At 41.2% G+C, this 27,772-nt stretch overlaps 2 protein-coding genes across 4 annotated transcripts in view; both read left to right on the top strand.

Annotated features, from left to right (window-relative positions):
- LOC120946879 (trypsin-like) overlaps positions 1–27,772 on the top strand; it is a 143,787-nt gene that overhangs the window by 96,918 nt on the left and 19,097 nt on the right. The window contains exons 1-5 of one of the 3 annotated variants that reach the window (XM_040361697.1): positions 14,660–14,770; positions 14,989–15,139; positions 15,229–15,482; positions 17,266–17,402; positions 18,594–18,864. The exons of 1 other annotated variant lie outside the window; for it this stretch is intronic. In XM_040361697.1, coding sequence (XP_040217631.1) covers positions 14,731–14,770; positions 14,989–15,139; positions 15,229–15,482; positions 17,266–17,402; positions 18,594–18,743 — 732 coding nt within the window. In that variant the 5' untranslated portion in view covers positions 14,660–14,730 and the 3' untranslated portion in view covers positions 18,744–18,864. Of the gene's footprint in view, positions 1–14,659; positions 14,771–14,988; positions 15,140–15,228; positions 15,483–17,265; positions 17,403–18,593; positions 18,865–27,772 lie in introns of those variants that run through there. One more of the 3 variants, XM_040361696.1, reaches the window with a different exon arrangement.
- LOC120946890 (trypsin-like) lies at positions 1,117–5,288 on the top strand. The gene is made up of 5 exons (XM_040361714.1): positions 1,117–1,227; positions 1,413–1,563; positions 1,653–1,906; positions 3,690–3,826; positions 5,018–5,288. Exons 1-5 carry the CDS (start codon positions 1,188–1,190, stop codon positions 5,165–5,167), a joined length of 732 nt encoding a protein of 243 aa, XP_040217648.1. The 5' UTR covers positions 1,117–1,187; the 3' UTR covers positions 5,168–5,288.

The raw sequence follows: 27,772 nt of genomic DNA, 5'->3' as shown, positions 1-27,772 counted from the left end.
AAATCTATGACCTATGCTAAAATGACGGCAATAGATACGGACACGATCACCAAGTTTGAGAGAATATGGAAACCTTGGATTACATATGCAATGCCAATATCCTTTAATAATGAAGTACTTATGCCATGGTAGCCTAAGCATTACAATTACCTACTGTACTTTTTAGCCAGTTTCAGTGGAACTCGGCCTAGTCCTGCAGACTCTTTTATTTAACCCCCCGCCTTTTTTTTTTTTCATTATTTCTTTCTATTTTTTTATTTACTATTATATTTTCGAAACTCTCGTTATTAGCATTATATTTATTTGTACTAGCCAAAATTCTAAATTGGGAATTTATTAATACAAGACGTTATTGTAATGCGAGTCGCTTTATAGCTTCTTGCATATATGTTATTAACTTTTTTTTTCAAATATTGTATCAGTTAAATCTTCATTGGATTAGTATACTCTTGTATATGCGCAAAGGAGTTTCTCCCTTATGTATTGTATTTGTTATATGTTACTTGTACAATTTTCTCTGAATCACATAATAAAGATATTTTGACAAGGAAAAAATGAATATACCTTAAAAATAGAGGCTGTACATCGGAATAAAAACTATATAAATGGCCAAACTCACAGAAAAGGTCACCGGATCCGAAATGGATGCGTTGGCATGGCGTCAGCATGCAAGGGTCCTTCCTATGCGTTTTGTGCGCATTCACATCATCAGGGGATCCATCTACAGATGCGACCCTTGCATGCTGACATTACGGCGCTGCATCCATTTTGGATCCAATGGCCTTTTCTGTGAGTTTGGCCATTTATATGTTTTTTTACATATAAACATAATCTTACAAACATCACTTAATACTTTATTCTGTAAAAGTGGAAATCATCTTTATTAAAAGACGATCTTATCATATTAAAACAATTTGATCTGTTGGCCTTTGAAGGTAAAATGGAATAGTGTGAAAATATACTAAATTAACAGGATTCAACAAATTTACTAACATTACTGATGGTGGAAGTTTCTGATAGTATGGAAAAAAACATTCTGATAAAACTGTGTATACATTAACCTGAACATTTCTTATTGACTCAGCTGGCCAGTGTACAGGTGGGAGGAATGGGGTGGGGGGTCCTGGTAAAAACATATAAATACCTACATTATTAGCAACAAATTGTTCACTGGTAAAATCGACACCATGAAATTCCTTCTGATCTGTGTGCTCCTCGGGGCAGCTGGTGAGTATACATTGTGTATATGTGTAAATATATATATATATATATATATATATATATATATATATATATATATATATTATGTCTATTTTTTTTTTATTATAATTTTTTTTTTATATGAACGTAAACTTAATATATCCCTTTGCGTAGGCTCTCTATATGTAATCAGTACATGTTGTGTTTTACAGCTGCCTTGGATGATGACAAGATCGTCGGAGGATATACCTGTGGCGCCTACTCTCAGCCCTGGCAGGTATCTCTGAACTCCGGATATCACTTCTGTGGTGGATCCCTCATCAACTCCCTGTGGGTGGTCTCTGCTGCTCACTGCTACAAGGCGTAAGTGCACTTTTTACTGGCTTCTATCAAGAATTCCTTTGATTAGGATGCAAATATATACTGATTTCATTGAATTTTTCTCTATACAGGAGCATGCAGGTCAGACTCGGAGAGCACAACATTGCTGTCTCTGAGGGCACCGAGCAGTTCATCAACTCTGCCAAGGTCATCAGAAATGCTGCATACAACTCCAGAACCCTGGATAACGACATCATGTTGGTCAAGCTGGCCTCTCCAGCCACCCTCAACTCCTACGTCAAGAGCGTGCCTCTGCCCGGTGGTTGCGCTGCTGCTGGCACTAACTGTGTGATCTCCGGATGGGGCAATACCCTTAGCAGTGGAAGTAAGTCAACATCACTGTAACATCATCTATTATTGATATTAAATGAGTATAAGCTTCTCTAGTAAATTTGCCATGATTAGAACATTTATGCAAAATGTAAGAATGAAACTGCCAATCACCATAGACAATCCAGGTGTGAATCATAGAGGTGATTAAACCCCGGTGGGCGGGGTTGAAACACGCCAGGGGGCATGGTCCAAGGGGCGACATTTTGATTGAGGCTTTTACATGTATACATTCACACCAGGATCGGCTATGGTGAGTGGTGGTTTCATGCTTAATTAGTTTTTCTTGCTAACCTTAGTGAAAAAGGGATTCTACAACTCAGCCTGGAATGGCACGGAATGGAACCTGGAATGGACTTATTTAGGCAAAATTATTACTTTGAGGAACAAATCCCAAAAAACATAGTTCTGGGAAGTTAAAATGTAATTAAGCATGTCTCTACCCCTCCAGTAATAAAGGATCCAGTGCTTGTTTTGTCAATGGGTAGGAATAACTCAAAGTAATGTTTAACTTAATCCCGCTATCTTCTTCTATGAGGTTATATTTGTGGTGACCAGCCCTACAAAGCCTCTCTTCTTGCCAATTCTCTGACTGGTCTTGTCACTGCCACTCTTGCTGGGTTCATCATGTACACTGCAGGGCCACCCTAATGATCAGTGGCCATGTCATCAGGGTGGCTGGTGGAAGGAGTGCCCCACCACATGTCCTGGGATAAGATAGATATTACTCTGTATTATACAATGCCCTAGAATAGAAATTAAGAACTGGATCCTTCAAGAGCTGGGAGGGGGTAGTTTTAGTTAGACTAAAAATAATAAAGTAGAAAAACAATAAGAAATACATTCTGAAATGTTTTTAAAACTTGGAACAAGTGTCCGCTTTGGGAGATTTCCCTTCTTCCCGTTCTGTAAGCCATTAACATTTTTGGATTTATCACCATTTTCAGTCCCAGTGACAATGGTCTTCAGGAAAAATAAAGAGGGTGAATGTCTTTAGCGAGAACACAGACAGCAATAAATCCTGAAGAATGTTTTATTCCCCCACCCCCACCCATCTATCAAAAAAGTTTTGACTACACAATGTTGACTGCTTCTTTTTAACTGAAAATATACACAGGCCTCTATAACTAGAAGAGGGGTGGGGTGATGGGTCAGCTGTGTATGTGTAATCTCATCTTCTAATTAGAGTTATCTAAGACATAGGCTGTATAAATTATTGACAACATAGTATCCCCTCTAACCACTAATGCCACCAACAACTAATGGACTTTATTGGGAGATACACAATTAAAATTAACAAGTTTATTATAGTTCACCTAAAAAAACAGATAACACCATAAAATACTAGGAACAAACGTAAAGTCCCCAGAAGTCTAATATACTCATCAATACCCAATACTGGATTGAAAAGCAGAACACCTACAATATTTTACATATGTAACTTGGAAGTAGGCAGTGTCACATTAATATGTGACACTGCCTACTTCCAATTTACATATGTAAAACATTGTAGGTGTTCTGCTTTTGGACAAGCTTATGCTTGTCCAAATTCAGATGTCAAATTCACAACATAGTTGTAAGTCACCTTGGAATATCCACAAAAGCACCACCTGCTGGCTGCCAATGGTAAATATGATAATATAGAATTAGAATTGTTTAATATTTCTCTGGCTAAAAATGTATAATGCAAGTTTTTGTCTTTTTTTTAACACAATTTGTTCTTTCTCCTTTTGTTGTCAGTCAATATTTTATTAACTATAATTTGTTTTAAATTTTAGCCAACATGCCTAACCTCCTGCAGTGTTTGAACGCCCCCATCCTGACCGCTAGCCAGTGCAGCAACGCCTACCCCGGAGAGATTACCGGCAACATGATCTGCGTTGGCTACCTGGAGGGAGGCAAGGATTCCTGCCAGGTAATTGCCACAACTTATCAACATTTTTGGATATATAGTTGTACTGTTCAAATAAACTCAAATAAACTACTAGTAGTTTTTGTAAGAGAATTTTTTTTTTTTATATTAGTTTAAATATATAAAAAAAATATATATATTTAATGTATAGTCCAAATGTTTAGGAGAAGTTTTGAAATTAGATTAAAGATATTTCTTCCCAAGTGAATACATAGTAAAACTGATATTGTTTAGCAATTTTTCAGAGTAGATAGAAAAGCAACTAATAAAGTTATGGCAATATGTAAAAAATTGCATCTTAAAGTATAACCAAACCCAAAAATAATATGTAATGGGGTTGACTTACTAAAATCGGAGAGTGCAAAATCTGGTGCAGCTCTGCAAAAAAAAAAAACAATCAGGTTAAGCCTAGGTTCTCTCGCATAATTTCAATCCGGCAATGTATCCTGATTTAGGGGGTGATTTTAAGAACATCTATGCGGGTTCCTGCACAGATGTCAATACAAATCGCCTACCAAAGTCACCAAAAGTAGTGCAGGAACTACTTTTGGGAAGTGTGTGGTGCCGCAAAGTCGGCGCCTCACCGATTCGGACAGTGCCGCCAATTTAGCATGTGAATTGACATGTCTAATCGCCTGCCAAATTGTACCAATGTGAACCTAGGCTCATGCTAAAATTAGAAGCTGATTGGCTACCATGCACAGCTGCACTCTCCAATTTTAGTAAATCAACCCCAATACCTTTTAGCTTACCAGTCCAAAGGTATGGTGGCTGCATTATTTTTCAGGTTAAGAATGTTGTTTTGTTTTGTTTTGTTTTTAGCAAATATAGGAATTAACTGTTGATCCTGCCAGACATCCAGTGTCCTTGTCACTTCCTGTGAAATAAACTGGAAGCAAACACAGTCTTATCTTGCTTGTGTAAGCTACTAATCCCATCGCCCCACTTGTAATAGCAAATGTAGGCCTGCTTGAAATCCAGCCTTGATGGCTATCATGGCTCCTTCCATAGATACAGTAGAGGTAATGAGTTTAGCCACCCAGGGACATGAAGGGTTTAATCTCCTGGATTACCAGGTGGAAATATAAATAAACTAACTTGAAAAAATGAAAACCAACACATCCACCACATCTAAATAGTTATAACTTACCATAATTCTCCCAGAGTTCTAAAAAATGCTTTTTCTATTTTCAGGGTGACTCTGGTGGCCCCGTGGTGTGTAATGGACAGCTCCAGGGTATTGTCTCCTGGGGATACGGCTGTGCCCTGAGGAACTACCCCGGTGTCTACACCAAGGTCTGCAACTACAACTCCTGGATCGCCAGCACTCAGGCTGCCAACTGAACTTCCAACTGAAATACTTATTCAGATCATTCTATTCTCTGCTTCTAGAAAACATCAAATGATGTGCTAGGCTCAGACTTTACACCTACATTCTGTAATGACTGAATAAACATATTTCTTTGTATAAAATAGTTTTGTTTGTTTTATATATTACTGTAACTATTGGTTCTTCAATTACTGCTCGTCTTGGCCACAGAAGTATGGGCCACAACAAAAACAACATATCCAATGTAGTCTGTCACTAGCACCAAAGGTGGAGCCTTTATTAAACACCCTTCATACATTAAAATGATTTTTAGTAATAATCATTCCATTAAATATAATGCATGTTGGGGGTGGAAGTAGAGTTATTTGGTAAAAGGACGGACAGCAGTAGCTTTAAGGGGTAACTTTACTTTAATGAGGGAAATAATTGCAAATATAAAAATAAAAACTAAGCATATACAGTACAATTGCTACAGCAGAGCTCAGAGGCAAGTAGGAAGAAGCAGCGCAATGAGCCAATAAGTTGTGCTGCAGTGCATAGATGCTGATGGTAGGAGAGAGTAGGGGGAGATTTGTTTACACCTTTTGCTTTGATGCACCTCAAATCTACTTAGCTAAAAGTTTGGTTGAGGGTTTAATACAGTTGACTTGATGGCCAGTTGCAAGTCAATATCCTAAACCAGTGGTCTCCAGGGGCTGAATGCGACCCTTTGCTTGCCTTTATAAGGCACTAGGGGCCCTTTTCCTCCCACTGATGCTAGACACTATTCCTCCCAACAATGTGGAATAATTCCTGATAGTGACACCAGTGATGTAGCACGATTCCTCCCACTGACACCAATGATGGAGCAATCTTCCTCCCACTGACACCAATGATTGGGCACTATTGATCTTTTATTGAAAAGAATCAGGTAACCAATTTTATACAAAAGTATAAAACAAAACCATAGTGCAAAACTTCAACAGAAATCAAAGGAATACACATCCATGTTCAGAATACAGTATATACAATATATACATAGTCCACTACCAAAACATTTTTAGAAAACTATTTACATAAAGCAGCAGAGAAGGCCTAAGAGGCACAACCCATCACCTATGTACGCAGCCATTTATCAAAAATTTATCAAAACAATTATAATAATCTAGGGTGATAAGAGACAGACAGCCACACCCGGTGAAGAGACACCTGGCAGTCAGGGAGGCTTGAAACCCTTCCACGCATTCAACCAAGCCCCCTGACCCCGCTTGTCTCTCTCAAGCTCCCGAATCTTCCCCACCTCATGCAAAATGTCATACACCACCACCTCAACAGGAAGTTTTTTTGCCGAATGCTGACCTGACACTGTGCGTTCCAGGTGAAATAACGGACTACTAGGCTAACTAAAAAAAGTGTATCCAAACAAAAAACTTCACCAGTATTGAATGCTCTGTACACCCACTCAGCATAACCCAGCCTGGAGAGGAAAGGAACACGAGCACCCGTCCCACCTGTTTGTACACCTCTATGTTAAAAGGGCAACGAAGCAGAAAATGGTCCATAGTCTCCTCCTCATCTGCACACTCCTCCCGAAGACAGCTACGATCCATCCCACTGCGGAATTTCAAATTTCCCCGAACATAGATCCTCCCATGGAAGCACAACCAGGCCAGAGCATTTGACACAGTTCCTCACAAACGGCTTATGGGTAAGGTAAAGTCTACAGGCTTGCAAAAATCTGTTTGTAGTTAAATGGATAGAAAACTAACTAAAGACCGAATTCAGAGAGTAGTGGTTAGTGATTCATACTCTGAATGGTCTTAGGTCATCAGTTGGGTACACCAAGGTTCAGTGTTGGGACCCTTACTTTTTAAAATATTTATAAATGATATGGGGTTTGGGATTAAAAGTACCATTCCAGTCTTTGCAGATGACACCAAGTTATGCAGTGGAATAACAACCTTACAGGATGTCTCCAACTTACAAGCCAACCTAAATGCACTGGGCAACTATGTGGCAAATGAGGTTTATTGTTGATAAATGTAAAGTTATGCACTTGGGGGCTAAGAATATACATGCATCATACATACTAGGAGGTGTGCAACTGGGGGAATCAATGGTGGAGAAGAATATGGGTGTTCTGGTAGAGCATAAGCCTAATAACAGCGTGCAATGCCAAGCCGTGGTTTCCAAAGCAAGCAAAATTATTTCTTGTATTAAGAGAGGTATAGACTCTAGAGGGAGAGATAGCATTTTTTCCCCTGTACAAATCATTAGTAAGACCTCATCTGGAATACCCAGTTCAGTTTTGGGCACCAGTTCACAAAAAGGATATCTGGAACTAGAGAAAGTGCAGAGAAGGACAACTAAACTGAAAAGAGACATGGAGGAGCTCAGCTATGAGGAAAGATTAGAGGAACTGAATTTATTCTCTCTTGAGAAGAGGAGATTCAACACGTACTAATACATAAGTGGTCCATATAATGAACTTGGTGTTGAGTTATTCACCTTAAGGTCATCACAGAGGACAAGGGAGCACTCGTCACGTCTAGAGGAAATGAGATTTGATCTCCAAATGCAGAAAAACTTCTTCACAGTAAGAGCTATGAAATGTGGAATATACTCTTTCAAGAGCTATTTTTGCCAGCTCAGTAGATCATTTAAAAAAAGGACTGGATTCTTTCCTAGATACGCATAATATAACTGGATACTAAAGTTGATCCAGGGAATAACTGATTGCATGTTGAGGGATCAAGAAGGTTCCCCCCCCCCACTGGAGCAAATTGGATCATGCTTAATGATGTTTTTTTGCCTTCCTCTGGATTAACTGTGGGTATAGGATTGTGTGTGTTTTATTCTGTGCTGCTGTGTAAAGGGGGACTGTGAACACTGATATAAAGGGGGGACTGGAATGTAAAGGGAGATTGTGGTGTGAAGGGGGGCTGAGGAATGACTCTGTGAACATCACATTGTCAATAACCCCCCCCTGAAAAAATTGGCTGCTGCAAAACCAGTCCCTGGTACTAAAAAGGTTGGGGGCCACTACTATAGCAGATGATCAGAGATTGTGGACACACTACAGTGTATAGTCAGAGACTGTAGGCATGCTATAAATGTTGGTTTGACACTGAGGACATGCTACAGTAGAAGGCCCAACGCCTTGTCAATGTACAGAAGTCAGAAGCCAGAGACAACACCATTAGGGCTTTAAATCTCCACCATTGGCTTACAATCTATAAAACCCAGGGCGTTTTTTGTCCCTAGACGCGGAGAAGGCGTTTGACAGGGTGGCCTGGGACTACATGCATGAGGTTTTGAAAACGATCAGCCTTTACTCTCTAGCTACTTAGACTCAGCACGTACAGCCTGGGAGTCTGATCTCCAGGTCTCCCTGAATAATGAGGATTGGGCTCTTATTAATGAATATACCCACAAGGGATCCCTTAATGTTGCTATCCAGGAAAACTGCTACAAAATCGAAACACGTTGGTATAAGACTCCGGCTCGCCTACACAAATTTTCTCCAGCCATCCCAGACACATGCTGGAGATGCAGGGGACCATGCGCCACATATGGTGGGACTGTGATTCCCTTCAGCCATTTTGGAAAGAGGTGCATGAGATTATTGCACATGTTACTACTTATACTCTAGATTACTCCCCAGCACAGTACCTCTTGCATCATACGCGTTTAACCAGAACTGAATACTATAAATCCCTTGCCATGCATATAGTGAAAGCGGCGCGACTTTGCATTTCGGTACATTGGCGATCCACACACACTCCGACGATTAGGGAATGGTTCATGAAGATTTCTAAAATAGAAGAAATGGAAGAGCTAGTTCACATTTCCCAAGAGCGCATTCAGAAATTTACGAACATGTGGGCATGCTGGACCCATTTTAAATCAACCCAACACTTTCGGGCCCATAACTCCTAGACTAAAGCTAATGCTGGCCTAGACATATCAAGTGAGCATTGTGGAGCCCAACCTATGTGGCTGCATTGGTGGATGACCGCTGGCACTGATGACCCCTTTGCCCTGACCCTTCCCCCCCTCCCCCCTTTTTTTTCTCTCTCTATCTCTCTCTTCTCTCTCTCTCCACTTTCCTACTCTTTCTTTCCTCAAAAAGGCAACTCATATTGTGTTATCATCAACGGTCCTACTGCTACATTCTACCAATCCCAGATTGTGGGATTGGAATATTGGCGGGCCTACTAGCCTTATAGTATTTATGCTATATTAATATGCCCTATAAATTCACATAATCATATGTTAATGTATTCTCATTGTATGTATGGCCTGATATTATGTATTTTCTCAATAACATTCTTTATGGGGGAAAAAAAAAACAGAGAATGTGAACATGCTACATTGGATAGTCAGAGACTGTGAGCATGTTGCAGTAAATGGTTCAAGACCATGAACATTTTACAAAAGATGGTCAAAAAATGCAGCCATGCTTCAGGAGATGGCTGGAGACTGTGAACATGTTACATGGGATGGCCCACCACCGTGGACAATGTACAGTGAGTGGGTGGCCAGAGACTGCAGACATGCTATACCAAGTGGTCTTAACATGGTTGTAAATGATCACCTTGTAAAACAACCCATTCAGTTTAAAATAGAAATGAAAGGCAAAACATTTGTGTATAGATATAAAAAACTTTATGAATACCTCTGTTTTCCCTTTTTCTTAAGTGATCACATTCCCTCTGTTCTCAGTTGCATAGGCAAGAATAAAAAGCAGTACAAGAGTGGACACTGGAGGAGAGCAAGCTGAGTATTCCACATAGCTAGAGAACTGACCACGGAATGTTCGCCTGCTTAGTGCTGTCAACTTTTAATAGGAAAGCAGCAGAGGGACTGGTAGGAAAACCAAGGATTTCATGCAAAGGAAACAATACAAAGAGAACAGAACACTTTGTCATGCAAGTGCATGGTACAGCAGGCACATCAGAAATATGAAATATTGGGTTTACAGATACATTTTAAACTGTGGACATGATATAGTAGATGTTCTGAGACTGTGAACATGCTACAGTAATTTCTGCAGGTTGGATACTTTAGCCATCTGTCTTCCTAAGTTTCAAAAATACATTTCAGCACCTGTACACCTTACCTTCTATTTCTGTACGTGGATTATGCCTCTAATGCAAATAAAATTTGGCAATGAGCAATTGAGCATATGTGAGTTCTGACACTTGGAAGGTATGATGGCTTAAACCGGTGGGGAAATTCAAACAAGCTGTACAGCTGTGTTCAGATAAAGCTTAAAGTTGACACGGCCAACACAGAAGTTCCCCGCTGCGCGCTCGGGAGCGCGCGCGGGGAACGAGGAAAGGGGCGGCCGTAAAAAGACGGCGTCCCAGAGAAGTAGAGCCACCCTGCGGCCGTATATAGTCGTACGGCCGCCGGGAAGTGGTTAATACAAAGAATTAAGACTATTCACAAATTTAGGCTAACTGGACCTATTTACAATTGATATTCTTTTAAAGTTTGGAAATAAAATAATTGTGATCTGATTTTTACAGGCTTCCTGGATTTGTTTGGAACCATTCTTAAAAAATGGAACATGAGATCTCAATGGGGATAAATATAATGCTGGATATCTATACTGATATGAACAGAGTAATATGTGTGGAAAGGATGCCACATCGTTTGATGGAAATAAAAACGACAGAGCGCTGAAGTCAAAGACACCATAAAAAAAAGTGAAAAAATTATGCAGCAGGCTAGTCCATTTTGATGACATTTAATTGCAGCAACTCAAAATGGTACTGAATAGTTTGTTGGGCCCCAATGTGCTTGTATACATGCCTGACAACATCAGGGCATGCTCCTAATGAGACGACGGATGGTGTGCTGGGGTATTTCCTCCCAGATCTGGACCAAAGCAACACCAAGCTCCTGAACAGACTGAGGTGCAACCTGGCAGTGTTGGTTGGACCGAAACATAATGCCCCAGTTGTTTTCTATTGGGTTTGGGTCAGGCAAGCATGGGGGCCATTCAAGGGTATCAATTCTGTCATCCTCCAGGAACTGGCTGCATACTCTCGCCACAGGAGACTAGACATTGTCATACACCAGGAGGAAACCAGGACCCCCAGGGTGAACCTGCTCTCATCTGTGAAAAGCACAGGGCGCCAGTGGTGGACCTACCAATTCTGGTGTTCAATAGAAAAAGCTAAATATTCTTTCAGGTTCATCGTAAGATCTGAACCTGGTGCAGAGTTGGGATGAGTGAGGCGGGGTCTGAGTGCCTATTCCTGGTTGCTATATTCTAATTCTTTGTTCCCCTTTTAATGTTTTTTCCTATTTATTTATTTTTAGTTTTTTGTATTTTTCTCCCATTTTTTTCTCTCTCTTCCTACCAATCCTTATAATGTGATGTGCTTTATACACTGGCTATCCCTTTTAGGGGCCCAACAATTCGAGTGGTTCAGTGTAGTACTTTATCTCTTATTAAAGACAGGTTCTTGTACTGGAATACTATACCCAATAACACTTTTTTATGAGTTTAATTTTATTATTGGTATGAACAATTTCAATAAATTTAGATTAATCACAATGGCAAAATGCCAATCGAGCTGCACAGTGCCAAGCAGTGAGCACAAAGCTCACTAGAGGACGTCAGGCTCTCAGGCCACTCTCATGAAGTCTGTTTCTGATTGTTTGGTCAGAGACATTCACACCAGTGGCCTGCTGATGGTTATTTTATAGGGCTCTGACAGTGCTTATCATGTACCTCCTTGCACAAAGGAGCAGATACCGGTCCTGCTGATGTGTTAAGGACCTTCTGCAGCTCTGTCCAGCTCTCCTAGAGTAACTGCCTGTCTCCTGGAATCTCCTCCATGCTCTTGAGACTGTGCTGGGAGACACAGCAAACCTTCTGGCAATGACACGTATTGATGTGCCATCCTGGAGGAGTTGGTGCAACCTCTATAGGGTCCAAGTATCGCCTCATACTACACTGTACCAGTAGTGACACTGACCCTAGCCAAATGCAAAACTAATGAAAAACAGTCAGATAAGATATGTAGGGGGGAAAAAATGTCAGACACCTCCACCTGAAAAATCATTCCTGTTTTGGAGGTCGTCTCTTTTTTGAACTTTTAGGGCACCTGTTTTTAATTTCATTAACACCAATGCAGCTGAAAATGATTAACAACCTACTCTGCTACTTAACTGACCAAATTAATATCCCAGGAGTTTAATTCACTAAGCCCTGGTTCACATTGGTAAGATTTGACATGCGATTTTACATGTCATATCGCATTTCGGCATCCTAATTTGTGCTACGCTGCGGCGCTGCACCAATTTCGAAAAGTAGTTTCTGTACTACTTTTTGTGATTTCGGGCTGCGATTTACATTGACATCTGTGCAGAAACCTGCAAAGATGTCTCTGAAATTGCGGCCGAAATCGGGACTGACAAGCGGGAGTGAAATCGTGCGAGTTCAGCTGAACTTGCACAGCTTCATTCCTGCAGCCCAGTGTGAACCTGGGCTCAGAGGCGGCTCTCTAATTAGGCAAATTAGGCGATGATCAATACTAATGTCTCAGTTATGCATCAGTGCCTGAGCCCGCCCTACAGCCAGCATGGTAAAGTTGCAACCATACATTTATGAACCATGTACTGTTTTTAATACTTTTTTGAAAGAGAAATTCTGGTTAATTACAGCCCCTATTCACTATTCCTCATTTCAGCTCCTTTGCGCTGTCAGCCTTATTTGTTTTCAGGATTTATTTCTTAAATACGCCCCAGAAAAAGATTTTAAATACGTTTGTATAGATATTTAAAGAAGAAAGAGAAGAAGAAAACGTAATATCAAGAAACATTTTGCTGTTAACTCAGGGTCTAATACTATAGGGGGTATCAACAAAGGGGGTATATTTACATAGTGGGTTGAGGAATGTGTCAGCTTTCAACCCAAAAGATTACTGGTAGCCAACATATGGATGTATTTAGAGCTATGCTTGAGAGTTATGCAAATAATATGGACATAACAGTTTTGTCTGTGAGACTCAGGAGAAGTACATTTATTAAAAAATGAATATACTATAAAGTGCTAACAAGATGGTACTTAGTACCGGCTAGGGTAGCAAAATATGCGCAAAATTATTCTGCGCAATGTTTTAGGGGATGTTCTGATACAGGTACATATCATCCATCATATTTGGTGGTCGTGTCCGAAGGCGCTGACGTTTTGGACAGAGATTTTTAATATAGCAAGTATATTGACAAAAAAGACAATTCCTTTAGACCTCAAAACAGCATTGCTCAACTTGAAACCTGATAATATAACACATATGCATTTTAAACTGCTATTGCAGCTCTTCACAGCAGCAAAGCAGACATTAGCAAAGGCCTGGAAATCTCCTAATCTGATAGTGAACGAAAAGGATATAAAAATCTATGACCTATGCTAAAATGACGGCAATAGATACGGACACGATCACCAAGTTTGAGAGAATATGGAAACCTTGGATTACATATGCAATGCCAATATCCTTTAATAATTAAGTACTTATGCCATGGTAGCCTAAGCATTACAATTACCTACTGTACTTTTTAGCCAGTTTCAGTGGAACTCGGCCTAGTCCTGCAGACTCTTTTATTTAACCCCCCGCCTTTTTTTTTTTTCATTATTTCTTTCTATTTTTTTATTTACTATTATATTTTCGAAACTCTCGTTATTAGCATTTTATTTATTTGTACTAGCCAAAATTCTAAATTGGGAATTTATTAATACAAGACGTTATTGTAATGCGAGTCGCTTTATAGCTTCTTGCATATATGTTATTAACTTTTTTTTTCAAATATTGTATCAGTTAAATCTTCATTGGATTAGTATACTCTTGTATATGCGCAAAGGAGTTTCTCCCTTATGTATTGTATTTGTTATATGTTACTTGTACAATTTTCTCTGAATCACATAATAAAGATATTTTGACAAGGAAAAAATGAATATACCTTAAAAATAGAGGCTGTACATCGGAATAAAAACTATATAAATGGCCAAACTCACAGAAAAGGTCACCGGATCCGAAATGGATGCGTTGGCATGGCGTCAGCATGCAAGGGTCCTTCCTATGCGTTTTGTGCGCATTCACATCATCAGGGGATCCATCTACAGATGCGACCCTTGCATGCTGACATTACGGCGCTGCATCCATTTTGGATCCAATGGCCTTTTCTGTGAGTTTGGCCATTTATATGTTTTTTTACATATAAACATAATCTTACAAACATCACTTAATACTTTATTCTGTAAAAGTGGAAATCATCTTTATTAAAAGACGATCTTATCATATTAAAACAATTTGATCTGTTGGCCTTTGAAGGTAAAATGGAATAGTGTGAAAATATACTAAATTAACAGGATTCAACAAATTTACTAACATTACCGATGGTGGAAGTTTCTGATAGTATGGAAAAAAACATTCTGATAAAACTGTGTATACATTAACCTGAACATTTCTTATTGACTCAGCTGGCCAGTGTACAGGTGGGAGGAATGGGGTGGGGGGTCCTGGTAAAACATATAAATACCTACATTATTAGCAACAAATTGTTCACTGGTAAAATCGACACCATGAAATTCCTTCTGATCTGTGTGCTCCTCGGGGCAGCTGGTGAGTATACATTGTGTATATGTGTAAATATATATATATATATATATATATATATATATATATATATATATATATATATATATATATATATATATATATATATATATATATTATGTCTATTTTTTTTTTATTATAATTTTTTTTTATATGAACGTAAACTTAATATATCCCTTTGCGTAGGCTCTCTATATGTAATCAGTACATGTTGTGTTTTACAGCTGCCTTGGATGATGACAAGATCGTCGGAGGATATACCTGTGGCGCCTACTCTCAGCCCTGGCAGGTATCTCTGAACTCCGGATATCACTTCTGTGGTGGATCCCTCATCAACTCCCTGTGGGTGGTCTCTGCTGCTCACTGCTACAAGGCGTAAGTGCACTTTTTACTGGCTTCTATCAAGAATTCCTTTGATTAGGATGCAAATATATACTGATTTCATTGAATTTTTCTCTATACAGGAGCATGCAGGTCAGACTCGGAGAGCACAACATTGCTGTCTCTGAGGGCACCGAGCAGTTCATCAACTCTGCCAAGGTCATCAGAAATGCTGCATACAACTCCAGAACCCTGGATAACGACATCATGTTGGTCAAGCTGGCCTCTCCAGCCACCCTCAACTCCTACGTCAAGAGCGTGCCTCTGCCCGGTGGTTGCGCTGCTGCTGGCACTAACTGTGTGATCTCTGGATGGGGCAATACCCTTAGCAGTGGAAGTAAGTCAACATCACTGTAACATCATCTATTATTGATATTAAATGAGTATAAGCTTCTCTAGTAAATTTGCCATGATTAGAACATTTATGCAAAATGTAAGAATGAAACTGCCAATCACCATAGACAATCCAGGTGTGAATCATAGAGGTGATTAAACCCCGGTGGGCGGGGTTGAAACACGCCAGGGGGCATGGTCCAAGGGGCGACATTTTGATTGAGGCTTTTACATGTATACATTCACACCAGGATCGGCTATGGTGAGTGGTGGTTTCATGCTTAATTAGTTTTTCTTGCTAACCTTAGTGAAAAAGGGATTCTACAACTCAGCCTGGAATGGCACGGAATGGAACCTGGAATGGACTTATTTAGGCAAAATTATTACTTTGAGGAACAAATCCCAAAAAACATAGTTCTGGGAAGTTAAAATGTAATTAAGCATGTCTCTACCCCTCCAGTAATAAAGGATCCAGTGCTTGTTTTGTCAATGGGTAGGAATAACTCAAAGTAATGTTTAACTTAATCCCGCTATCTTCTTCTATGAGGTTATATTTGTGGTGACCAGCCCTACAAAGCCTCTCTTCTTGCCAATTCTCTGACTGGTCTTGTCACTGCCACTCTTGCTGGGTTCATCATGTACACTGCAGGGCCACCCTAATGATCAGTGGCCATGTCATCAGGGTGGCTGGTGGAAGGAGTGCCCCACCACATGTCCTGGGATAAGATAGATATTACTCTGTATTATACAATGCCCTAGAATAGAAATTAAGAACTGGATCCTTCAAGAGCTGGGAGGGGGTAGTTTTAGTTAGACTAAAAATAATAAAGTAGAAAAACAATAAGAAATACATTCTGAAATGTTTTTAAAACTTGGAACAAGTGTCCGCTTTGGGAGATTTCCCTTCTTCACGTTCTGTAAGCCATTAACATTTTTGGATTTATCACCATTTTCAGTCCCAGTGACAATGGTCTTCAGGAAAAATAAAGAGGGTGAATGTCTTTAGCGAGAACACAGACAGCAATAAATCCTGAAGAATGTTTTATTCCCCCACCCCCACCCATCTATCAAAAAAGTTTTGACTACACAATGTTGACTGCTTCTTTTTAACTGAAAATATACACAGGCCTCTATAACTAGAAGAGGGGTGGGGTGATGGGTCAGCTGTGTATGTGTAATCTCATCTTCTAATTAGAGTTATCTAAGACATAGGCTGTATAAATTATTGACAACATAGTATCCCCTCTAACCACTAATGCCACCAACAACTAATGGACTTTATTGGGAGATACACAATTAAAATTAACAAGTTTATTATAGTTCACCTAAAAAAACAGATAACACCATAAAATACTAGGAACAAACGTAAAGTCCCCAGAAGTCTAATATACTCATCAATACCCAATACTGGATTGAAAAGCAGAACACCTACAATATTTTACATATGTAACTTGGAAGTAGGCAGTGTCACATTAATATGTGACACTGCCTACTTCCAATTTACATATGTAAAACATTGTAGGTGTTCTGCTTTTGGACAAGCTTATGCTTGTCCAAATTCAGATGTCAAATTCACAACATAGTTGTAAGTCACCTTAGAATATCCACAAAAGCACCACCTGCTGGCTGCCAATGGTAAATATGATAATATAGAATTAGAATTGTTTAATATTTCTCTGGCTAAAAATGTATAATGCAAGTTTTTGTCTTTTTTTTAACACAATTTGTTCTTTCTCCTTTTGTTGTCAGTCAATATTTTATTAACTATAATTTGTTTTAAATTTTAGCCAACATGCCTAACCTCCTGCAGTGTTTGAACGCCCCCATCCTGACCGCTAGCCAGTGCAGCAACGCCTACCCCGGAGAGATTACCGGCAACATGATCTGCGTTGGCTACCTGGAGGGAGGCAAGGATTCCTGCCAGGTAATTGCCACAACTTATCAACATTTTTGGATATATAGTTGTACTGTTCAAATAAACTCAAATAAACTACTAGTAGTTTTTGTAAGAGAATTTTTTTTTTTTATATTAGTTTAAATATATAAAAAAAATATATATATTTAATGTATAGTCCAAATGTTTAGGAGAAGTTTTGAAATTAGATTAAAGATATTTCTTCCCAAGTGAATACATAGTAAAACTGATATTGTTTAGCAATTTTTCAGAGTAGATAGAAAAGCAACTAATAAAGTTATGGCAATATGGAAAAAATTGCATCTTAAAGTATAACCAAACCCAAAAATAATATGTAATGGGGTTGACTTACTAAAATCGGAGAGTGCAAAATCTGGTGCAGCTCTGCAAAAAAAAAAAACAATCAGGTTAAGCCTAGGTTCTCTCGCATAATTTCAATCCGGCAATGTATCCTGATTTAGGGGGTGATTTTAAGAACATCTATGCGGGTTCCTGCACAGATGTCAATACAAATCGCCTACCAAAGTCACCAAAAGTAGTGCAGGAACTACTTTTGGGAAGTGTGTGGTGCCGCAAAGTCGGCGCCTCACCGATTCGGACAGTGCCGCCAATTTAGCATGTGAATTGACATGTCTAATCGCCTGCCAAATTGTACCAATGTGAACCTAGGCTCATGCTAAAATTAGAAGCTGATTGGCTACCATGCACAGCTGCACTCTCCAATTTTAGTAAATCAACCCCAATACCTTTTAGCTTACCAGTCCAAAGGTATGGTGGCTGCATTATTTTTCAGGTTAAGAATGTTGTTTTGTTTTGTTTTGTTTTTAGCAAATATAGGAATTAACTGTTGATCCTGCCAGACATCCAGTGTCCTTGTCACTTCCTGTGAAATAAACTGGAAGCAAACACAGTCTTATCTTGCTTGTGTAAGCTACTAATCCCATCGCCCCACTTGTAATAGCAAATGTAGGCCTGCTTGAAATCCAGCCTTGATGGCTATCATGGCTCCTTCCATAGATACAGTAGAGGTAATGAGTTTAGCCACCCAGGGACATGAAGGGTTTAATCTCCTGGATTACCAGGTGGAAATATAAATAAACTAACTTGAAAAAATGAAAACCAACACATCCACCACATCTAAATAGTTATAACTTACCATAATTCTCCCAGAGTTCTAAAAAATGCTTTTTCTATTTTCAGGGTGACTCTGGTGGCCCCGTGGTGTGTAATGGACAGCTCCAGGGTATTGTCTCCTGGGGATACGGCTGTGCCCTGAGGAACTACCCCGGTGTCTACACCAAGGTCTGCAACTACAACTCCTGGATCGCCAGCACTCAGGCTGCCAACTGAACTTCCAACTGAAATACTTATTCAGATCATTCTATTCTCTGCTTCTAGAAAACATCAAATGATGTGCTAGGCTCAGACTTTACACCTACATTCTGTAATGACTGAATAAACATATTTCTTTGTATAAAATAGTTTTGTTTGTTTTATATATTACTGTAACTATTGGTTCTTCAATTACTGCTCGTCTTGGCCACAGAAGTATGGGCCACAACAAAAACAACATATCCAATGTAGTCTGTCACTAGCACCAAAGGTGGAGCCTTTATTAAACACCCTTCATACATTAAAATGATTTTTAGTAATAATCATTCCATTAAATATAATGCATGTTGGGGGTGGAAGTAGAGTTATTTGGTAAAAGGACGGACAGCAGTAGCTTTAAGGGGTAACTTTACTTTAATGAGGGAAATAATTGCAAATATAAAAATAAAAACTAAGCATATACAGTACAATTGCTACAGCAGAGCTCAGAGGCAAGTAGGAAGAAGCAGCGCAATGAGCCAATAAGTTGTGCTGCAGTGCATAGATGCTGATGGTAGGAGAGAGTAGGGGGAGATTTGTTTACACCTTTTGCTTTGATGCACCTCAAATCTACTTAGCTAAAAGTTTGGTTGAGGGTTTAATACAGTTGACTTGATGGCCAGTTGCAAGTCAATATTCTAAACCAGTGGTCTCCAGGGGCTGAATGCGACCCTTTGCTTGCCTTTATAAGGCACTAGGGGCCCTTTTGATGGAGCAATCTTCCTCCCACTGACACCAATGATTGGGCACTATTGATCTTTTATTGAAAAGAATCAGGTAACCAATTTTATACAAAAGTATAAAACAAAACCATAGTGCAAAACTTCAACAGAAATCAAAGGAATACACATCCATGTTCAGAATACAGTATATACAATATATACATAGTCCACTACCAAAACATTTTTAGAAAACTATTTACATAAAGCAGCAGAGAAGGCCTAAGAGGCACAACCCATCACCTATGTACGCAGCCATTTATCAAAAATTTATCAAAACAATTATAATAATCTAGGGTGATAAGAGACAGACAGCCACACCCGGTGAAGAGACACCTGGCAGTCAGGGAGGCTTGAAACCCTTCCACGCATTCAACCAAGCCCCCTGACCCCGCTTGTCTCTCTCAAGCTCCCGAATCTTCCCCACCTCATGCAAAATGTCATACACCACCACCTCAACAGGAAGTTTTTTTGCCGAATGCTGACCTGACACTGTGCGTTCCAGGTGAAATAACGGACTACTAGGCTAACTAAAAAAAGTGTATCCAAACAAAAAACTTCACCAGTATTGAATGCTCTGTACACCCACTCAGCATAACCCAGCCTGGAGAGGAAAGGAACACGAGCACCCGTCCCACCTGTTTGTACACCTCTATGTTAAAAGGGCAACGAAGCAGAAAATGGTCCATAGTCTCCTCCTCATCTGCACACTCCTCCCGAAGACAGCTACGATCCATCCCACTGCGGAATTTCAAATTTCCCCGAACATAGATCCTCCCATGGAAGCACAACCAGGCCAGATCCCTAAATTTAAGGGGTACTCTATCCAAATTAATCAGTCTTTACCCTGCCCTAAAAACTGGGCCTGGGAAATCCCTTAAGGCCAGTGGGTCATGAAAGGCTTCGCTCAAGACTCGACTCATAAGGACTGTCCTCGGAACCGATCTGAGATCTTCCGCCGACAATCACCACTGACGCAGTAACTTCAGGCACGGAGCGACATAGGCTGGTAGCTGACCACGATGACCCCTGCGATTCTTCCCCTTAATATTCATTCCAGACCTGAAGGGCCTGGTAATGGAATTTGGGGGTACCCCCACGCTATTTTTTTATGAATGAATTCTCTCTGGAGCAATCTTCCTCCCACTGACACCAATGATTGGGCACTATTGATCTTTTATTGAAAAGAATCAGGTAACCAATTTTATACAAAAGTATAAAACAAAACCATAGTGCAAAACTTCAACAGAAATCAAAGGAATACACATCCATGTTCAGAATACAGTATATACAATATATACATAGTCCACTACCAAAACATTTTTAGAAAACTATTTACATAAAGCAGCAGAGAAGGCCTAAGAGGCACAACCCATCACCTATGTACGCAGCCATTTATCAAAAATTAATCAAAACAATTATAATAATCTAGGGTGATAAGAGACAGACAGCCACACCCGGTGAAGAGACACCTGGCAGTCAGGGAGGCTTGAAACCCTTCCACGCATTCAACCAAGCCCCCTGACCCCGCTTGTCTCTCTCAAGCTCCCGAATCTTCCCCACCTCATGCAAAATGTCATACACCACCACCTCAACAGGAAGTTTTTTTGCCGAATGCTGACCTGACACTGTGCGTTCCAGGTGAAATAACGGACTACTAGGCTAACTAAAAAAAGTGTATCCAAACAAAAAACTTCACCAGTATTGAATGCTCTGTACACCCACTCAGCATAACCCAGCCTGGAGAGGAAAGGAACACGAGCACCCGTCCCACCTGTTTGTACACCTCTATGTTAAAAGGGCAACGAAGCAGAAAATGGTCCATAGTCTCCTCCTCATCTGCACACTCCTCCCGAAGACAGCTACGATCCATCCCACTGCGGAATTTCAAATTTCCCCGAACATAGATCCTCCCATGGAAGCACAACCAGGCCAGATCCCTAAATTTAAGGGGTACTCTATCCAAATTAATCAGTCTTTACCCTGCCCTAAAAACTGGGCCTGGGAAATCCCTTAAGGCCAGTGGGTCATGAAAGGCTTCGCTCAAGACTCGACTCATAAGGACTGTCCTCGGAACCGATCTGAGATCTTCCGCCGACAATCGCCACTGACGCAGTAACTTCAGGCACGGAGCGACATAGGCTGGTAGCTGACCACGATGACCCCTGCGATTCTTCCCCTTAATATTCATTCCAGACCTGAAGGGCCTGGTAATGGAATTTGGGGGTACCCCCACGCTATTTTTTTATGAATGAATTCTCTCTGAATTGCCAGAGCCGACAATTCATTATAGCCCCAAAGCCGTTTTAAAATACTTTTTTTCCTTTCAGAAATGACACTTTGTGCAGGGACAGTTCTATGTAAGGGAAAAATGTGCTATTTAACATGCTAACTTTACACCCCCCTAGGTACGAAATTTAAAGTAATATTTCACTTTTATTGTTTCACTTTTAGCATTATTAAATTCACTTCTCCCGAAAAAACAGCAGTTTTTAAAACTTTTTTTTGCATTGATACATGTTCCCTGGGACAGGACCCAGGTCCCCAAACACTTTTTAGGACAATCAATTGCATATTAGCCTTTAAAATTAGCACTTTAGATTTCTCCCATAGACTTTAACAGGGTGTTCCGCGGCTTTTCGAATTTGCCGCGAACACCCCTAATTGTTCGTTGTTCGCCGAACAGGCAATGTTCGAGTCGAACATGAGTTTGACTCGAACTCAAAGCTCATCCCTACATACTACCAATGTTAAACTCGAGAAATAGCAGTGAAAAGAAAAGAACTGGGTTGACCATACCTATGCCACCCTCCCTCCTGGATAGGTAAGTGACATTCCTCTTGATGGGGTTCAGTCTGTTCCCCCACAGCATCTGGAAGAACACACTACTGACCCTAGCATAGAGAGACACTGGCAAAATGCAGACAAAGCTGACATACAAGAAGATCGAAATCAGGTAAGTCTTAATCAGATCAACCCTTTCCCTCATAGATAACTTCCATCTCTTCCAGCTGACCACCTTATTATTGGCAATTTCCAGTCTGCCTTCCCATTTTTTTAGGCCATAATCGGCGGGTCCAAATTTAATGCCAATTATCTTAATTTTTTCCTGGGGCACTGGAAAGGTGTCCAGGAGATCAAACCCCTCACCTTCCTTTCCTATCCAGAAAACGTTACTCTTTTCCTGATTGATCTTGGAGCCTGATGCTTCAGAATACCGTGATGTCACCGCCTCTGCTTCACCCATCCCAGTGACAATCACCGACATGTTATCCGCATAGGCAACAACCCTCAATGGCGGCTCACCTGGGAGCCCCACTGGTACCCCACACAACATCTCTCTCTAGACTCTTGATGAAGGGGTTGATTGCAAACACATAGAGCAGGGGACTCAGGGGACAACCCTGGCACACCCTGGAGCAAAACCTCAAAGGACTGTCCAACCCAACCATTAACAAGAGGAAAGCTTTTCTGCCCTCTTATAAAATACTTTTAACCAATCGACAAAACCACACAGCAGACCATACCTTTTAAGGAGCAACCACAGGTACTCATGGTTAACACGATCAAAAGCCTTTGCCTGATCCAGGGTCAGCAAATTCTTTCCCCAGCCTGCAGCCCTGCACTGCTCCAAGGCCTCCCGGACAGCTAAAACCACTGTGAAGGTGCTCCTACCCTGGGCCGAACAGTGCTGATGGCGAGTAAGCAAAGACTCTGCTATTGACGATAGGCGCCAAAAAATATCTTTGCCAGTATCTTTCTATCGACATAGGAGAAGAAGAAAGCTGATGGGGCCCCAATTCTCAACCATCGAAGGATCTTTACCCTTTGACAGAAGAATCACAGCCGAGTGCCTCATGGAAGGGGAAAGCACCCCCTCAGCAAGGCAATTGTTAAAAACCTCTACCAAATGTGGGGCCAGAATAGACTTAAAGGCTTTGTAAAACTCACCTGTCAAGCCATCTGGTCCAGGTGACTTTTTGATGGCAAGCTGTTCAATTGCCCTCATCACCTCTTCAACTGTGACCTCCTCTGTCAAATCCATCATTGGAACATCTCCACCATTTATACCTGGAGTAGAGTCCAAAAAGCTTTCCATCTTGTCACGGTCAAGTCCTTCCCTCCCAAGAAGGTCAGCATAAAAGGACCTCACGACCTCCAGAATCCCTCACCTGGACTTTGTCAAGGAACCCGTACTGTACTTAAGGCCAACGACCGTTTTAACAGCTACACCTTGTTTGCAGTTCCGGTAAGGGTCAGGCGAGTGGTACTTCCCATAGTCCCCCCTTGCACCACCTTCCCATTTGAGAATTACCACATTTCTTCTCGGACCCCCAGCAGAAGCCAGAGACCCAAGACCAGATCCTGGGGTGCTCAAAGTTTTGGGCTGCAGGGGGAAAACCCACTTGGGAGTTGAGCTACCAGGAGCACAGCATACCACCTGAGCAAACATAGGCTTATCAGGGCCAAGGCCCCACATTGATGTCACAGTTGTCTGTACATTATTGTTAATTGCTTGGACTGAGCTGGGACGATTGTCCATCACACTTGCACAATTGCTATCAGTCACACACACATTACATTTCCTATCAGGAATAGTCACAGTTGCTGCAATACCAGCTGTCTCCTGATGCTGCACTGTAGAGACCTCAGCAGCAGTGGGGCAAACAGCTTTAGACTCAGCTAAAGGAGGCTTAATAGGCTGTGCTGACACCTGTAGTTCCTTTCCAGGAATGTCATTTTTTAAATGCAACTCTTGCTTCGCTGCAGTATCAGCAGGCACAACCTAGAAACTTCAGTGTCACTGGGCACACTTTCAACATTGCTCATGGTGTTAGACGGCAAACAAATTTTGTATACCCTCCTGCTTGGGGCTTGACATTATCAGGCACATTATCTGTTATGTCCTCATCATCAAATGCCAGCTGATCCCCCCCGCATAGGAGACTCCATTACCTAGATGGCCCTCAGCATGCCTCCTGAGTCCTGGGAAGGCATGGGGCTGCTTACCTCTCCCCGGGGAGGCAGGGGGTCAGAACTGGGGGTCTCCTCCTCCACCTTTGCCATCCTTCCAAACCTTTGCTCATTGCTAAACTTCTCATTGAAGGGCCCATATCTTACTTCCATCATGGCCACAATGGTCTCCTGGTGTTCTACCCAAACTTTAGCCAGGATCCATGGATCCATACTTCTTGCTGTGCAAACCCTCACGCTGCTTCCGCAGACGCTTCAGCTCCACTCAGAGCTTATAGATCTTGTCCCTCTCCTGGCCACCACTTACTCCCGAATGGCCTCCAAGCCTTCATCCTCACCAGGGGCAGAGAGATCACCTTGTACACAGGCAGACATGTCACCTGAGAACCCAGGAGATGGCTGCAAGCTTCCAGCAAAATGGCCCGCTGGCCTCTATGGCTTTCCCAGAAAGGGGCCAGGAAGGCTGGGAGAGATTTCACCACCACTCCCTTCTCACACAGATCACATGCAGCAGCTTCAGAGACACCGTCTTCCTGACACACCTGTGCTCCAATGATGGGTGGGGCACTATTCCTCCCACTAACACCAATGATGGGGCACTATTCCTCCCACTGACACCAATGATGGGGCACTATTGCTACCATTGATACCAATGATGGAGCACTATTCCTCCCACTGACACCAATGATAGGGCACTATTCCTCCCACTGACACCAATGATGGGGCACTATTGCTACCATTGATACCAATGATGGGGCACTATTCCTCTCACTGCCACCAATAATGGAACAATATTCCTCCCACTGACACCAATGATGGGGCACTATTCCTCCCACTGACACCAATGATGGAAAACGATTCCTCCAACTGAGCAAAAAAGAGCAGAGGTTTTGAGGCAACTTTAGACTTTCATGGCACGGTAAAGATACACATAAGCAGTATATATAAAATTATACAAATTTATTAAGAAAAAACACTGAGTTAAAAGATAGTCCTTTAGCGCAAAGATACAGGGTACATAATTTATATCTCTGAAAATAGGAACTGTGATCACAGACTTGGAGCCATGCGTGTAAGAGGGGATCAGATGTTCGTCCCTTGACAGTTCCGCCTCTACATGTTTCGCGGTAAAACCGCTTCTTCAGGATTATATTTTCAAAGTTTATATGTATGAATACAAAAACAGATTTGTTGCGCTAATATAATAACAGTGAAAAAAGCTGCTAACACAATATTGTTGGGTACAACAAACAAAATATGGGGTAAGGGTGTAGCGCTAAAAATGTATAGTAATAAACAAAAAGTTCATATAGAAAAATTCAATAATGTGAAGATGCCAAAAAGTTCATAACATAATCCACAAATGAAAAAGTTCAGTGAGACGAAAGAGTGAAAAGCCGTCACCAACACCCAATTTAACTGACCCATATAAGACGCACCCAACTTTAAAGGAGGAAAATCTAGAGAAAAAAGATTCTGAACCAAATACTGTAGTAAAATATTTGCCCCCCACTCGTCATCACCATCACACCACCCCAACATTAGCCAGTAACATTAGCCAGTAACATTAGCCCAGTAACATTAGCCAGTAACATTAGCCCAGTAACATTAGCCCAGTAACATTAGCCAGTAACATTAGCCCAGTAACATTAGCCCAGTAACATTAGCCAGTAACATTAGCCAGTAACATTAGCCCAGTAACATTAGCCCAGTAACATTAGCCCAGTAACATTTGCCCAGTAACATTTGCCCAGTAACATTTTCCCAGTAACATTTGCCCAGTAACATTGCCCAGTAACATTGCCCAGTAACATTGCCCAGTAACAGCCAGTAACATTACATTGCCCTGCCCCCTAATAGCCAGTCCAACACACCTCACTGTTCCTCCGATGCGCGCTCTGTTAGGATCCGCCGCCAGGTGTACCAAGATGGACCAAGATGGAGGATGGAGGATGGGCTCCGGAGCTAGGCCAAAGCCACGGTCTTTCCTAAGGCCGCGGCGGCGTTCTGTTCCCGTTCGGATCACCGATCGGACAGGTAAACTTGTCTATTCGCCGTATAAGACGCACCAACTTCCCCCCCCCAGTTCTGGGGAAGAAAAAGTGCGTCTTATACGGCAAAAAATACGGTAGGTTATACACAGTGAGTATATTAGTCAAAGCTGTATTCATCTGGATCGGTCTGCTCAATGAATAGGAGGATTTGTGAATACAGCTTTGACTAATATACTCACTGTGTATAACCTATACACTGACGGTAAGGATCAGGTATATCGGGTGCTGGTGACGGATTTTCACTCTTCTTGTCTCCCTGAACTTTTTCATTTGTGGATTATGTTATGAACTTTTTGGCATCTTCACATTATTGAATTTTTCTATATGAACGTTTGGTTTATTACTATTAATTTTTAGCGCTACACCTTTACCCCATATATGTATGAATATCTCTATAATGAAAAGACATAAATATATAAATATATACATCTAAACACAGTGACATATAAAAAATGTATATACAAGAAGAAATCATAATTGAATAGATTTTAGACAAAATGTGGGGCCACAAACTGTTGTTTGCCGCAGCAGTGGGTCAAGTCAAAAAATCCATCAAGATACCTAGGCCCAGATCCACAAAGAACTTACGGCGGCGTATCTATTGATACGCCGTATAAGTTCTACGATGCGCCGTCGCATCTTTGTTTTGTATCCACAAAACAAGATACGCCTGAATGTGGGCTAGATCCGACTGACGTACGTCTTAGTACACCGTCGGATCTTAGGTGCATATTTACGCTGGCCACTAGGTGGCGCTTCTGTTGATTTCCGCGTAGAGTATGCAAATTAGCTAGATACGCCGATTCTCAAACGTACGTCCGCCCGGCGCATTTTTTTACGTAGTTTATGTAAGGCTTTTTTCGGCGTAACATTACCCCTGCCTCTATGAGGCGTACGCAATGTTAGGTATGGACGTCGGGAAACGTTCGCGAATAGGGCTTTGCGGAAATTACGTTCACATCGAAAGCATTGACTATTCGTGACGTGATTTCGAGCATGCGCACTGGGATACCCCCATGGACGGCGCATGCGCCGTTAAAAAAAAACGTCATTTACGTGGGGTCAAGATGAATTAACATAAAACACATCCACATCTTAGTCATTTGAATTTCGCGCCCTTACGCCGACACATTTACACTACGCCGCCGTAACTTACAGCGCAAATTCTTTGTGGATAAGGAACCTCCGCTCTAAGTTACGGTGGCGTAGTGTATCTGAGATACGCTACGCCTGCCTAAAGATAAGGCAATTCTTTGTGGAT

This window comes from Rana temporaria, chromosome 8 (assembly GCF_905171775.1).
Source record: "Rana temporaria chromosome 8, aRanTem1.1, whole genome shotgun sequence".
Lineage (NCBI taxonomy): Eukaryota > Metazoa > Chordata > Amphibia > Anura > Ranidae > Rana > Rana temporaria.
This window is presented reverse-complemented; position numbering and strand designations above follow the sequence as displayed.